The 13,746-nt window shown below is 44.5% G+C and overlaps 1 protein-coding gene across 3 annotated transcripts in view; it reads right to left on the bottom strand.

Moving 5' to 3' along the window:
• Nucleotides 1-13,746, bottom strand: part of AHCYL2 (adenosylhomocysteinase like 2) — a 109,349-nt gene that overhangs the window by 21,177 nt on the left and 74,426 nt on the right. For all 3 annotated transcript variants that reach the window (XM_055807825.1, XM_013297588.3, XM_027783688.2), the window contains exons 2-6: nt 12,482-12,590; nt 3,132-3,275; nt 2,315-2,415; nt 1,558-1,660; nt 556-650 (exon numbers count right to left, since the gene is read on the bottom strand). In XM_055807825.1, coding sequence (XP_055663800.1) covers nt 556-650; nt 1,558-1,660; nt 2,315-2,415; nt 3,132-3,275; nt 12,482-12,590 — 552 coding nt within the window. The remainder of the gene's footprint in view (nt 1-555; nt 651-1,557; nt 1,661-2,314; nt 2,416-3,131; nt 3,276-12,481; nt 12,591-13,746) is intronic.

Raw genomic sequence — 13,746 nt, 5'->3', positions numbered from 1 at the left:
TAAAGTGTGGAAATCACCTAAAAATCTAATTTTTGTTCTGAAACAGAGGCTTTGCCTAGATACGAAAAATCACATCAACCAAAGGTGTGAATGCATGGTAAAATGGATGTGACCCCTTTTCAGAACACACTGATTTTGAGTAATGTTTTAACTGGCTAGATTAAATGAGTTTGGTTTAAACTGTAGCAAGCTACTCTGGAAGAAAACGAAGCACCCAATCCCAATAAACTTTGCACTAATGCAGATATCCTCATTTAAACAATAGTAAACAAAACCTTGCTTGGTAGGCAAGATCCACATGCAGAAGTCATTCAACCCACCTTCTCCCTGACTTTACACCTGTGAGACTGAGGTAAGTTAATTTCTCACATTGCGTAGTTAATTGTAAAGCAGTTTGAAGGTAAGTGCTGAGTTAGCACCAAGCCTTGACTGCTAAGTTAGGTCTAAATTCAGGAGGAAAACAGAGACTAGCACTAAACCTGCCTCCTTCTCTTTAGATGAGAGCCACCTGTGCTTCAACTCATGCAAAGTATTGTACAGTCGGCCTTGTCTCACCATGTTGGGCTGCCATCCTTCGACGTTGACGCAGCGATCAATGCACCACCAGAAGTCATCTTCAGATTCTCCCTTCCAGGCGAAGACAGGGAACCCTGGCACAGAGAGGAAGACAGATGCTGGCACAGCAAATCCCTTAGGGATTGGCTCTCCCTATGTCCACACATATTGAACTGGGCTCCTGACACCACTGTGGTCTTGCCTGCAGTCTGATTTTTCAACATTGAGCTTCGAGATACACACTGAAGACACACACTGAAGGCAGCAGACAGGAGTCAGCTTTAGCCTTCCCAGTTTCTTCCTCTCCCCCAAGAAAAAGCTGTAGCCACCAGAAGAGAGGGCAACATCCTCCTAACAATAACATTTATTTGTGAAATCAAGCTTTCGCTCTGAGTTACATGTCCTACCTTCCTTTTAGGCATGTTAGCCACAAATTTACTTGAATGCATTCTGACTCATAAGCAATTATTATTCAGCTTCAGCGAGGAAGACAACAGGCAAGCTAGTGGGTTTGGCTTCTTCGGGGCCTCCCAGCTCTCACGGTAGAATCCTGGCCTTGCCCAGGTAAAACAGGATTTGAATTAAGGCATCTCCCAGGTGAGCAGCAACAGGGACAGCTTCTGTTTTGTGAATTATGTCCCCCAAAAATTCCTTCTTTCACTCCTTTTAGCCAAAGTTATGACTCAAATTTATAGACCTGAAATAAAATTTAGCTTTGTTTCTCTTAGCAAAACAACTTCCAGATTCACAAAGCCTGTTCAGCTAATAATGTGCATCACCATCATTTGTACTACGTACTTCTATACTCCAAAGAAAAATCATTCTAAGATTTTCACAGCCATGAAAGGGATTGATCTTGTGCTGTTTACCTCCTATAGGTTTATTCTAAATTGAAGAGAATGAAGGGAAAAAACTGTAAGAGATGGTAAATGAGCTAAATACGATGGGACAGCAAGAAATCTTTTTAAAAACAGAAAGAACAAAGCAGGTGATGTTTCCTACCGCTTTCAGCAAGGGCAGCAGCCACTTCATTAAGAGTAGAGTAGATGTTGCATGCAGCCCATCGGCACTGCGCACCCAATGCACCAAGAGTCTCCATTAGGACCTGGATTTAAACATCAACAACAAAAAAATCAGAAAGAGCAATGCAAAGAGCAATACATAACTGGGATTTTTATTTGCTATTTATGGGAAAGCTTCTGGGGGGTATCTGAAGTTGGTTTTAAGCAGCATCAGGGATCGTTAGAAAGTTGCATAGAAACCAATTTTGCAATTACTTCTTTTTTTTTACCATTTCAAATGGATTTAGCAAATAAGAACTTCAAAGCATATTCTATATGCAGCCTATATATGTGTGTGGATATATGTAGAAACATATATATATCTATGCAGATTTCAATCAGCAAGGTCCCAAATCTAGTCAGGAGAAAGCACTCCTGTCCCATGTTTGGAGAAGAAACTACAGATCTTGAATGGCATTAAAGCTCTGATCAGTGACCACTTCTTCCGGCTCATACGATACAGATAATTCAATTTCCTTAGTCTCTACTACTCAAGCAATGCCTTACAGATGCATGCATTACATCACCTTTAAAGCACTGGCTCTACTTAGAAACATTTGCAAAATCGACCATTCTATTTTTGTTCAATGTAAGGTGCTGGACTCAGAGACCACATCTCTGTATTATCTGCTTGGGGGTCTATTTTAGAGAACAATCAGAGGAAAATCCCTGTCTGGAGTTTGTGGACAGGGTCTTACAGCTGTCTGGGCTGTAATGTGTGTGCAGCCCACGATCTTGGCCCCGGCCAGTGGCTTCTCTCCCTGAGCTCTCTTCCTCAAAGCCATCAGCGCGGGCATTTCTGAAAAGTAAAAGTAAAAAAGAAGTCCATCAATGTGATGGAAAGAGGGATGAGCATGGAATAAAACAGCCAGCATAACTTCTTGCCCTGCTATCTGGTACTCCTATGAATTTGTACAGCTATGGCAGCTTCAAAAAGAGCTAAAGCCTTGAGAGCAAGCATCAAATAAGTCATGGCACAGCTGAAAAGGACCCAATAACCCTCTGAATTTCACCACACACACACACATACACACCCCGTTATTTAGCATGTAGCATCACTGCATTTTCAAATTTCTACCTGCAAATGCCCAGGTGAGGCTGGAGGAAAACCTGCTTCAGACTGAGGACTTGGGACTCGTTGCTCTCGTCAGCCTCTCCAGTATTCCTGCAACTACCTACACACTGCATTGCCTTTGCTACGGATTTTTGGAGACAATCATGCCAAAGCAAAGTTGTTTAATTTATTTGATGGATTTCATCTTTTCTACTGATTTTAGCAAAATGCATTTGACTACAGAGTAGTCCTTCAGCAGTTGACTGGCTGGAGCTACACAGTATAACCCTGTTACTCCTTTCCATTCCACAAAATCCCGTAAAAGTTTTCCCATCTCTAACAGGAACGGTGTCAAGAAATCACCAATGTACCGACCCTCACAAGAAGAGGATTTCGGGGAAAGAAGAACGCCACAGGACAGCCTAGGACAACATGGAGCATGAGGAACGTGCCCCATTTACCTTGTTCAGCAATTTCAATCTCTCGACGCCCAAATTCTGCCTGCTTTATGTTTTTCACACAGAAATCACTACTGCCTTTGGAGTTCTTCTGCTGTTTGTCTCGCGGGGAGGTCTCATCATCAGAGCTGTCTGTGTAGGAGGCAGCTGGAGGAAGAAAAGGAGGTAAGAAACAAAACAAAATATTCCCTAAAGCCAAACCACCTGCAGTGGAAGGACACAGATGATCTGCTGAACGTGTCTATGGATGTGCTTCTCCATGTGTACATGCCAGCTCCCTCTGTCCTCGGCTGGGATTTCCCCTCCTCCTTACGATGACAGTTTCCCCACAGTCAGCTCTTACCTGCAATGACTTACTCACTCTCATCTACCTCTACCTGAACACCACACCAGAGGTAATTAGCTTAAGCACTGCCCATGTCCCCTGTGGTCACATCTCCTCATGCTTTGCAACTCCTCTGTGGCCTTCTCCCATCTTTCTTCCCAAATTTTAAGCCTTTACAGCTCTAAGATAGCCAACAAAAAATGCCTATTAATGTTTTCAGTACTTCCAAAACATTAAAACTTGTAATTAAAGACAGGATAGATGCAAGACCATATTTCATTTTAAACAACAGCATGGTGAAGGCCACTAGTTAATTATTGTTCAGTTATGGTGGTATTCCCAGTCCTTGGATTTGCTCAGTTCCAATGTTCCTCAATAAGGGCAATGGCCAAAAGTTGCTGCTTGGGCTTGGGAGGCTCACATGGGATGGTAGGGCGAAACTTCTTCATGGGGAGGATAATGCAACATTGGCACAGGTTGCCCAGAGAGGTGGTGGCTCTCCATCCTTGGAGGACGTCAGGAACTGGTTAGAGGGAGCCATGGCTCACCTGATCCTGTGCTGGCAATGACCTGCTCTGACTGGGCGGGGGGAGAGATGCCCTTGGTGGTTCCTTCCCACCAACAACTCTGTAAATCTACAGACAGCTCAATCCAGCCCTTGGACACTCCCCTTCTTTTCTATTATAATTACAAACAATTGGACGTGTATTTAATCTTTTGCCTTTCTGGATCTTCTTTAACCCCTCCTCCCTCTTGCTCTTTTGATAAGAGGAAGAAAGATGGCACTACCTCTCTCCAAAGTGAGGAGCCTACAGCGGATAGCAAACATACAGTCTCACAGAATCAGATTATGCTTCTTGATGATATATGGCTTCTGGGTGTAGATGTGCATGTGAACACAGAATTAATTACAACTGCAGTCAAGAACTGCCTTCCTTTCCTATCAACATGCTCCAAACTTTTGGTTAGGCAACTAGTCTATAGCAGACGCAAGGAGATTTACTGAAGAGCCCTTCAAGGAGTTAGAAATCCCCCTTCCCACTTATTTTGATTACTAAAATCACATGTAGAGTCCATTTTCAATTTGAGCCACAATGAATTAGCTACCACTTCTGCTTCCAGTTTACCGGATCAGCTAAAAGACCATTTGTGCCACGCTCTCCTCTGGAATATTCTCCCATGTGGGAAACCAGACCCCTTTCACCTTCTGGTCAAAGCAACACGTAAGGCTTGGAGATGAACTAGAAAGCATTACTCCTCTTTCCCTTCCAGAGGACCTTTCCAGGACTCAAAGCCTCATCCACACGGTCATTCCCCATTCCTCATTAAATTGCCCTGAGCTTCTACTCCAAGTCTTTACTCCCCAGATCACGTGGTTCATCTAAAATGAACATGAGACCTGGCATCAAATTATTTGTTACAGCAGAAGAGGACCACCTTTGTAGAACAGCACTATCCATGACAGCCTCGGTGGAGTTAGCCATTATCATGCATTGCTAGCAAATGATGCGTACATGTGTGAGGGCATCACATCTGATGATGAGCTCTCTTCCACAACATTGGAACAGCATTAGTTAAATCTTTACCTAGGAAATGTTGCATAGTCAAACTCAACAGCTACTGGCTTTGGGCAAGGTGTTGCTGTGTGTGTGAGCTAGCTTCTCTCCCTGGCACAGTCTCCAAGAGGGAATGATCTACACCAAACACCCAAGGGAGTTCTACTCACCAGTCAGTACAGATTCCCAACCTTCTACTCCAATTCTGCCAAAGGAATTAGGTAGTAGGAAGGGTGAATACTTCTTACACAGTGTTACAGTAAGAATGGCATGCATGGTTGAACCACCCACCAGTGTTCCCAAAGAGCTGCAGCCTTCCAGAAGCATCCAGATCTCAAGTGAAGACCGAAACCAAGAGCGCCCTCAGAGAACTTGAAGTAAAGGCAAACCACCCCTCTGCCCAGAATTTCAATGGCTCTGTTAGCACTTTCACAGCAGAAAATCCAAACCAAAGAGTTAAACCCTTCCTCCCCAACACGGCCATGGGTTCGTCTTTCCTGCAGCACCCAGCAAGCTGATTACTTTCTCTTCTGGCCCATGTGAAGCGCTTGAATGATCTGAAGGAAAAAAAGCTTAGTGCTGCCACTGTTGGTGTGCCAGGCTCCCCAAGACCCGCTCAGGTCTTAATCCGCTTACAGAGAATTATGCATTGCTGAAATTTCTCTGCAAAGGCTCCATCCTCAGCAGGGTGTGAAAGGCAAGTCCGACCCTGCAAACAACACGCTGATGGCAATGTATTTCTGAATTTGTGCTCACAATCCCACAGCAGCTCTTGAAGGACCAGAAGCCTGGCTTAATAACAAAAGAGCACCTTATATAATACCAAGCGCTTTTGTATCAAGGACTCCAGAAGGAAGGATTAATTAGTTAAAGGAGGATTATTTCTTTGAAGACAGCTAATCTATGCAGAGGTTTCTTTAAAACCACAGATCTTCATTCTGGGGGCTGAAAGTAATTTTTTCAAACAAAAAACCCACCTAGATGGCAACCATATTTTCATATGCGGATGGTTCTTTACCGTTACGTACATATAACATAGAATAGTGCATATAGCACTATGGTAATTAAACTAATATTGTTAGTGTAGTATAATAGCATACTAATACATAATACTAATTTTTGCCCTTGCTTTTCTGTAAAATGAAAATGAAGCAGAGAAAGGAAATGATTCTTACCACCTGTAATCTAGAAATATCCAATTAACCAATGGGACAAACAGCCTCCTAAATATCATCTCCAATCACCCAGAAGTTGAATAATGAAAGCTTCATAACTGGGATTGGCATTCTGTAGAGCCACATACCATTTTAATATAAGTTGTATTATTTCAATGAAAACAGCAGCAGGTCTCAGGCACTGTTATCCAGGGGAAAAATGTTGGGGGAGGAAAGCAGACACCTGCAGCCCATGTCCTGACCGAGCAAAGACCAGGTCAGAGCCTAAGTTCAGCTAAAATTAGCTTTGGTAATATTTTACATGAGGATCCACTTGCATCTGTAGTATTGGCATTGGTAAGGGCAAAAAGGGGTCAACCTTGCCCACAACAGCCCAACTAAAAAGAAAAACCTTGTTTCCTTTCCGTATAGCCTTTTGAAAGTTATGAAACAGCATGAGGATGAAGACATTGCCCTTTAACTAAAGATATTTATGGTTCTAATTCCATTTCACTGCCCACCTAACGTGTATGCGGTGCACAATACACAACGCTGCGTGCTTTAGTATTCAAAGCACTGGGCTGATATAAACCAGCTGATCCCCAAAAGCCTTTGCTCAAGCAGATAACACTTATCTGAGTTTTGCAGAAAGGGAAAGAACAGTTAGTGAAATTTAAGTTATTCGCCCAGCACAATGGCAAAACATGCCCTCAACTCCAAAACTGAGCTGTCAGGTCAGTGCCTTTCCCTGGTTTGCAATAGCAGACGCTGTTAAACATCCTGGTGCGTCCTTGGGCATGTAAACCCCTCCCAAACAGCATAGAAAACAATTAATTCCTCTGGTGAGAAAAATGACTCATTTTAAATGAAGTGGAACTACTACAGAAAACTGGTGGCTAATAGCAAATATGGATAAGAGACTTTTATTTCTAATTTGAAGAGTCAGATCAGCACAGATTCTTAGTATTTTCATTCTCGGTACTTTAAAGCAACCAAGTGATAAAAGTTTTCATGTTCAGCAGTGTTTCTGCTGTTTTTTCATAGAATCATAGAATAGTTTGGGTTGGAAGGGACCTTTCAAGGCCATCCAGTCCAGCCCGCCTGCCATGAGCAGGGACATCTTCAACTAGACCAGGTTGCTCCAAGCCCCGTCCAACCTCCCCTTGAACACTTCCAGGGATGGGGCAGCCACAGCTTCTCTGGGCAACCTGTGCCAGCACCTCACCACCCTCATTTTTCCCATTATTGCTTCTAGCAGAATTCAGTTAGCCACACATGGCACCTTGGAATAAGCTTTTTCACATCACAGCTTCACGGACTGTACCTATTTTGGAGACCAGCTGATGATTTTGATCAAATTTTTCCAGTTTTGATTGGCAGGAAGAGCAAGAAACCACAGGCTGTTTGCAGAGATGCTGTTTCCACACCCAGGCCTCTCTTGCATCACTAAAACACCACTGGCACCTCCCCATCATTTTGAGCAGAGATGCTGGGATGACTGCCTTCCCACCATGCATGTTTCAGGTAAGAGTCACTTGAGTTTCACTCCTTCACTCACGCCCACCACTTCCAAAGCTGAGGACCTCCTCACTCCTCTCATGTGTCCAAAGAGCAACGCAGCTGGGGAAAGGGCTGGAACACATGTCTGATGAGGAGGGGCTGAGGGAACTGGGGGGGTTCAGCCTGGAGAAAAGGAGGCTCAGGGGGGACCTTCTCGCTCCCTCCAGCTGCCTGGAAGGAGGTTGCAGCAAGGTGGGGGCTGGTCTTCTCTCCTAAGTGACAAGTGACAGGATGAGAGTAAATGGACTCAAGTTGTGCCAGGGGAGGTTTAGATGGGGTATTAGGAAAAATGTCTTCACTGAAAGGGTTGTCAAGCATTGGAACAGGCTGCCCAGGGAGGTGGTGCAGCCACTACCCCTGAAGGGATTTAACAGATGTGTAGATGTGGTGCTTAGGGACATGGCTCAGTGGTGGGCTTGGCAGTGCTGGGTTAATGGCTGGACTCAATGATCTTCAAGGTCTTTTCCAACCTAAATGATTCCATGATTCTTCCCCTCCATTATCATCTCTCTGCTCCTCACGCTTCTTTTTTTTCCAGCCTTTTTCCATCCCAGGAGGGCTTAATGGATTGTTTACACTGTGCTACTGCTCACCCCTAAAAAGAGAATGACAAAGATCCATGCTGAGAGGTAGTAATGGGATTTATCCACCCATCTTGCAACTGTCGTGGGAATAGAAGTCTTCCGTCCTGACTGTCAGGCTAGCAGCTTTCATTAGGAGGGAAATGTAATACTTTCACAAGCTAATTAATTGCATTTGCTGATGCTTTAGCAGGAGATGCTAAGTGCAAGGGGCAGAGGAGGATTCCCCAAAGTTGCTTTAAGTTCTTTCAGCTCTGAATCAGGAGCAAACACAATGACATTAGACAGGCTAATCAGCCTATTAGTCTTAAAAAATGAGTTATAAAATATACCCTGATTAGATATTGGATGGAGTTGTAAAACCTGTGCAAATGTTATATTAATCACAGACCTGTATTAGGGAAGTCTAATCATTAAAGCCAGCTTAAAACATGCTGCCCAAGATGATACCATTATAAACATAATCCAGATGGCTTACAAAGTGCAAACAGAGCCCCAGCTGATTTCTCCCTCGAGAGGACCCAGCATGCACATTCCCCAATTTCTCCTAAAAGCCCTTTGTGTGGGAACACAGCCACTGCAGGGGTGATGGGTCGTCCAGGTTGTCCCCAACCTTGGGGGGCTCCTCCAAGCCTCTGGAGGAGGCTCTGGAGGTTCCTCCAAGAATACAAGGCAACATGAAAGAAGCAGCAACCCAAGAACCTGGAAAGGAGACAAAGAACAGTCACTTGTTCCACAGGAACCAGGGTGAAGCCATCAGACTGTGCATGGCTTTCACTGTTTGTGTGCCCAGAATCAGATCACAACCTCCAGCAGCTGCACCTTCTGGAGGTGAGCACCTGCCTCTGCCCAGAGCTGAAAGGACCACATAACCACAACTTTTCCACTAGTTACCTTTGCTCTTCTAAACCTGGGTTGCTGAAAAAGGTGAAAAGCTTGTAGGTCCTCATCTACCATGTTTTTCAGGGAGCACACACGTAACCATCTCTGTTACGGGCAATGCACTACTGCCACAAAGCCACTTCATATAAATCTGCTCAGACATCTTATCTGACTGGTTCTGAGATACGTTACAGCCCGAAGGGATGGGAGACGGGCAGGACTGATAATACTGCCTCAACCTAGTGGGTTGTCACAGTGTGCTCCTGTCCCAGCTCAACCCCAATAACCTTAACATCAGAGAAATGAGTAGAGAAATAAAAAAGAGGCTTTCCATCCCTACGTCAGGAAGACTTCTGGCCCACCACCTAGGCTCAATTACAAGTTCTGTACACAGTGTCTCATTGCAGCAGTCAGCCAGGAGCCAGATCCTGAGTTCGTGGAGGCTTTCTACACTTCACGGAGCTAAAATGTCCCTGTTTAAACCTCTCAGACTTCCTGGCTCCTCAAACTTCCGCTACTAATGTGGTTGCCCTTTAGTGTTGGCATCTAGCTCATCACTTGTGCTGGCAGAGAGGATTGCTCCATGCTTTGCTGCTCACTCACATGCTGCTCTGTACACCATCTCCTGATAGCTCAAAAAAACCCCATGAAACCACGTTCATCACACACAGGAGGTTTTACCCTGTTTGCTCCCAATAGGTTATGGCACGTACCATGGCAGGCCAGGCACAAGAACAGGGACATTCTCTAAAGCTTCAACAGTGAAGATCTACTAGGACTTCAGATGGGCATCAAGTTGAGCTGTAATTGTCAGCTGCATCCACCCTGGGAAATAAAATAGGCGAGGGACTGGTCTTTGGTGCTGTGGCTGGCTGGCACAGCAGGGCTCGGCTCACATCCATCCATGCACACAACTGGACAGCATGGACAGCCCTGCGTGAGCCCATGGGCTCTGTCCTGCTTCCTTCAACAGCAGACATGCAGCTGGAAGCTGCAGGAGGGATATGACCCAAAACACCCTCATACAAGCAGATATGGGTGGACTACCTTCAGATTTGATTTTTGGCCACAGGCTTTCACTGTGCAGAATGGCAGTTGTCCATGGCCAGCAAAGTATGCAACCTAAACGCAACCATACCTCACAGCACATAATCTACCCCGAAAAAGAATTATTTCTTGTTATACAAGAGGTATCTAGCTGGGAGGGTCAGGGTAGGATGCACTTTTGAGCTCTTGTGGTCTCTGATGCTTCAAACTACCAGATACCTAGCCAGGTTCTCCTCAAATACACTGTGACCTGCCAAGCATCCAAAAAATGCATCCATATCATGGATGGGTGCATCCATGGTATAGACAGGGACTAACTGAAAGACTGTGGTGGAGCCTCACCATGAATGATCCTTATTCCCCATGGCGCTGGCATAAAGCCAGACCTCTGCAAGGTCTGCAGACAGACCTTGGCCTCCAACCTGAATACTCATCTCAGAGCTCTTGACGGTACTCTAACATGAAGTTTGGTACACATCACCAGAAAGGCCTGATCATTTGCCTTCACAGTCAGGAGGAGCTGAGAAATAATACCTCCGCCAGTTTCAAAGACACTTACATCTCCAATCCTTGCAGCCTTGTGTTAGAAGCTGATTTATTCTGCATCTTCTTCAAGAGGCCAGGACCAGAAGGGGATCAGAAGCATTAAGACTCCTTGAGGGATGGGGAATTGGATCCAAATTCCCTTCTGTGATGGTCTCAGCTAGGACAGTACCTGCAGTATTTTCAGGTAGCAAGCAGTATTCCCTTCAAAGTGCCAAGGATCCTAGATGGACCTATCCTGAACAATTTGAGAGCATCCCCGATGACCTCTCCCTATTCCTGGAAAGCCACTATCCTCATAAACAACTCCTGAAGTGACATAAGGTCTCCAGCACAGTAACGGTACTTAATGACACACTTGGAGACAAAGAAAAGAGGACACTGGAAGGTGAGGTGTGATACCAGTCCCACATGGATGTTACTGGACTAGGGTAAATTTAGCTGAAGGTGCCACTTGGGCACGTAATGTTTTACTGAATGGGCCCGTGACGTTCCTACGTGCTGCGAAGTGCAGTTGCACTGAACTTCCTCAGCACTCTGTGGCCACTGGCAACTTATTTGTTGCCAGTCTCTAACAAACATTAGAGACTGTTTGCAAAGCACAGGGCAACTTCGCCTTCTTCACTCGAAGTCAAGGTAAGTTTTAGCAGTCATTCTCTCAAGGCTGCACTCTTTCCTGTAGGGAAAAAATGCCAGTTTCCACCAGGAGATTTGTTTTCAGGACTTTCTTGTGCTGCCTTTTTTGCATCAGTTTGAAATGTTGAATGTTTGATTTCTAAATGTCCGATGTTTGATGAATGGGGCACTCAGTGTAACTAACCTGTTTTTCATGGGACCTCCCTTTGACTGGGTTTTAAGAAACCTTCATGGACTGCTCCAGAAATTAAGTTTCAGTTGTCTCCCTTGAAAATGATGCATGTTCATAGAAAACAAAACAACCTATGCAGGTCAAAACAAAACTTTGCTGTGCCATCTTCTCAAAGGAACGAGCCTCCTACCAGGGGGACCAGAGCCTGAAGGTTTCTGGATGGTGCTGCACAACCACCAAATATTAGTCCAGACAAAGCAAGTTTCCAGAACCAATCTTTGTAAATATACCTGGTGCTTCAGAAGAGCCCTGAAATTTAAAAGAAAACAAAAAATCCCCAGTAAACCCAACCTCCCTCTCCAGTGAGTTCCTGTAAGTACAACTAGCAAGACCGAACGAGAAGTCCACTGCTTGCTTGCTAAAAATTTCATTTCACAGATTCCAGCAGGAAAGGCACAGAAGACACACGCAAAGCCTTCAAAGGTCACCACTGCTCTTGCAAAGACTCCAATTTCATGTGCAATGGGCGAGTCCAAACCTACAGTGGGATCCACATGGATTTATTCAAGAACAGGAAGGGAAGATGACATGCAAGCACGAACAGTGGAAACACTGTTTTGCTGAGCCTGGAAGGAAAAGGAAAGGGAAGGGAGGAGGAAAGCCAGTAACAACTGCACATGAGGCTTATAAGGAGAGATGAGAAGTGTTGAGAGAATCAGAGTAACTTCATTTCCTACCCAACTATACATGAAGACAAGAAAAAAAGCAACAATCCTCTGTCCATGCCTTCCCTCTGACACTACCGACCGCACATCAGATCTGGGAGTTGCTTGAGTAAAACACAGGACAAACCCTGTGGTCTGCAGAGATGCTGTACGTGCAGCTGATGGCACACACCTGAGCTGTAGCTATCTGTAGAGGACTGCGAGATGGAGCGGGAAAGCGAACGGCGGCCAATCTTCGTTGGGCGCTTGTTGAATTCTTGCTTTTGGTCAGCAAACTGGATCTGTTAAAAGGAAATTAATAGTTAAGTCAGACATAAAACCCCAACAGTCTGATAGAGAAGATTAATCCCAAGAACCCAAAGCCTTAAGCAGACACTGACACCACCTCAGTTATGCGCTGAATTGTTATTTATTATTATTCCTGTTATTTAATTTGGAACAGGGTATGCTAAATTGCCTACTTTGTTTAATTTCAGACCTTCCACCAGACGCAGCATCAACACACTTGTCCTTCAAATACCTTGAAACTCCTCTTTTAACCACACAAATTACAAAGCTGCTGTCCCCGTTACACACAAACTTATTTTCCAAAATGCTGATGATAAGGGTTATTCATTGCAAGAGAAGCCCTATTAGGGCCACCCTACATTTGCAGAGCTGATGCGGACACTGACCCTTCTCGCAATGTTTATTGCGGTGACTAGTATGAGATGCTCCCTATATGCTGTACAAAACACAAAAGGCAAAAATAAAAACACTTCGAGTAATGAATACAGCTTCCAGCTGCGCTCTATATTAAGAAACATTTCAGATTAGATACATCACTCAAGGCTGTTGTAACTGTTGGGATCATGGACGCCTGGGGAGCACAAGTATTTAAGAGTATTGCATTCAAGAGTACACAACTTTATAGAACAAATCAAGAAATGAAGGATAAGGCATGTAAATGAAGTGATGTGCAGGCTGGCAAAATGTGATTATCCAAGTTGGAGAAAGGGAACAAACTATCATTTACCAGCAGTGCCTACAATAATACCTCAGCAACGGATGTAACAGCAATATTTTGTGGCATTTTGCATCTACCTTGTTTTTTCATGGAGCTCATCTCATTGTGACAAATTGTTATGAATGACAAATAGCAACCTTCTCACCCAAGATGAAGAATCAAGCCCATTTCCATTTCAGTCATCACCAAGGAATGAAGATTTCAGACTTCCCAGGAACATCTGTGAAGCCCCAAGACCACCAGCGGGTTTGAAAGCAGCTGAGCACAACCAGGCTCAGCCCTGCCCATGCTACAGCTGCAATAACTGCCCAGCCAAGAGATAAATATTTAAGTCAGCAAAGCTGATCTGCTCCAAAGCACAGAGAGGACAGAAAGGATAGGTTAAGAAGCGTCACTTTTATCTATGCACTTTTAAGGGGAAAATGAGATTT

The sequence above is a fragment of the Falco peregrinus genome, chromosome 6, assembly GCF_023634155.1.
Source record: "Falco peregrinus isolate bFalPer1 chromosome 6, bFalPer1.pri, whole genome shotgun sequence".
Taxonomy (NCBI): Eukaryota; Metazoa; Chordata; class Aves; order Falconiformes; family Falconidae; genus Falco; species Falco peregrinus.
This window is presented reverse-complemented; position numbering and strand designations above follow the sequence as displayed.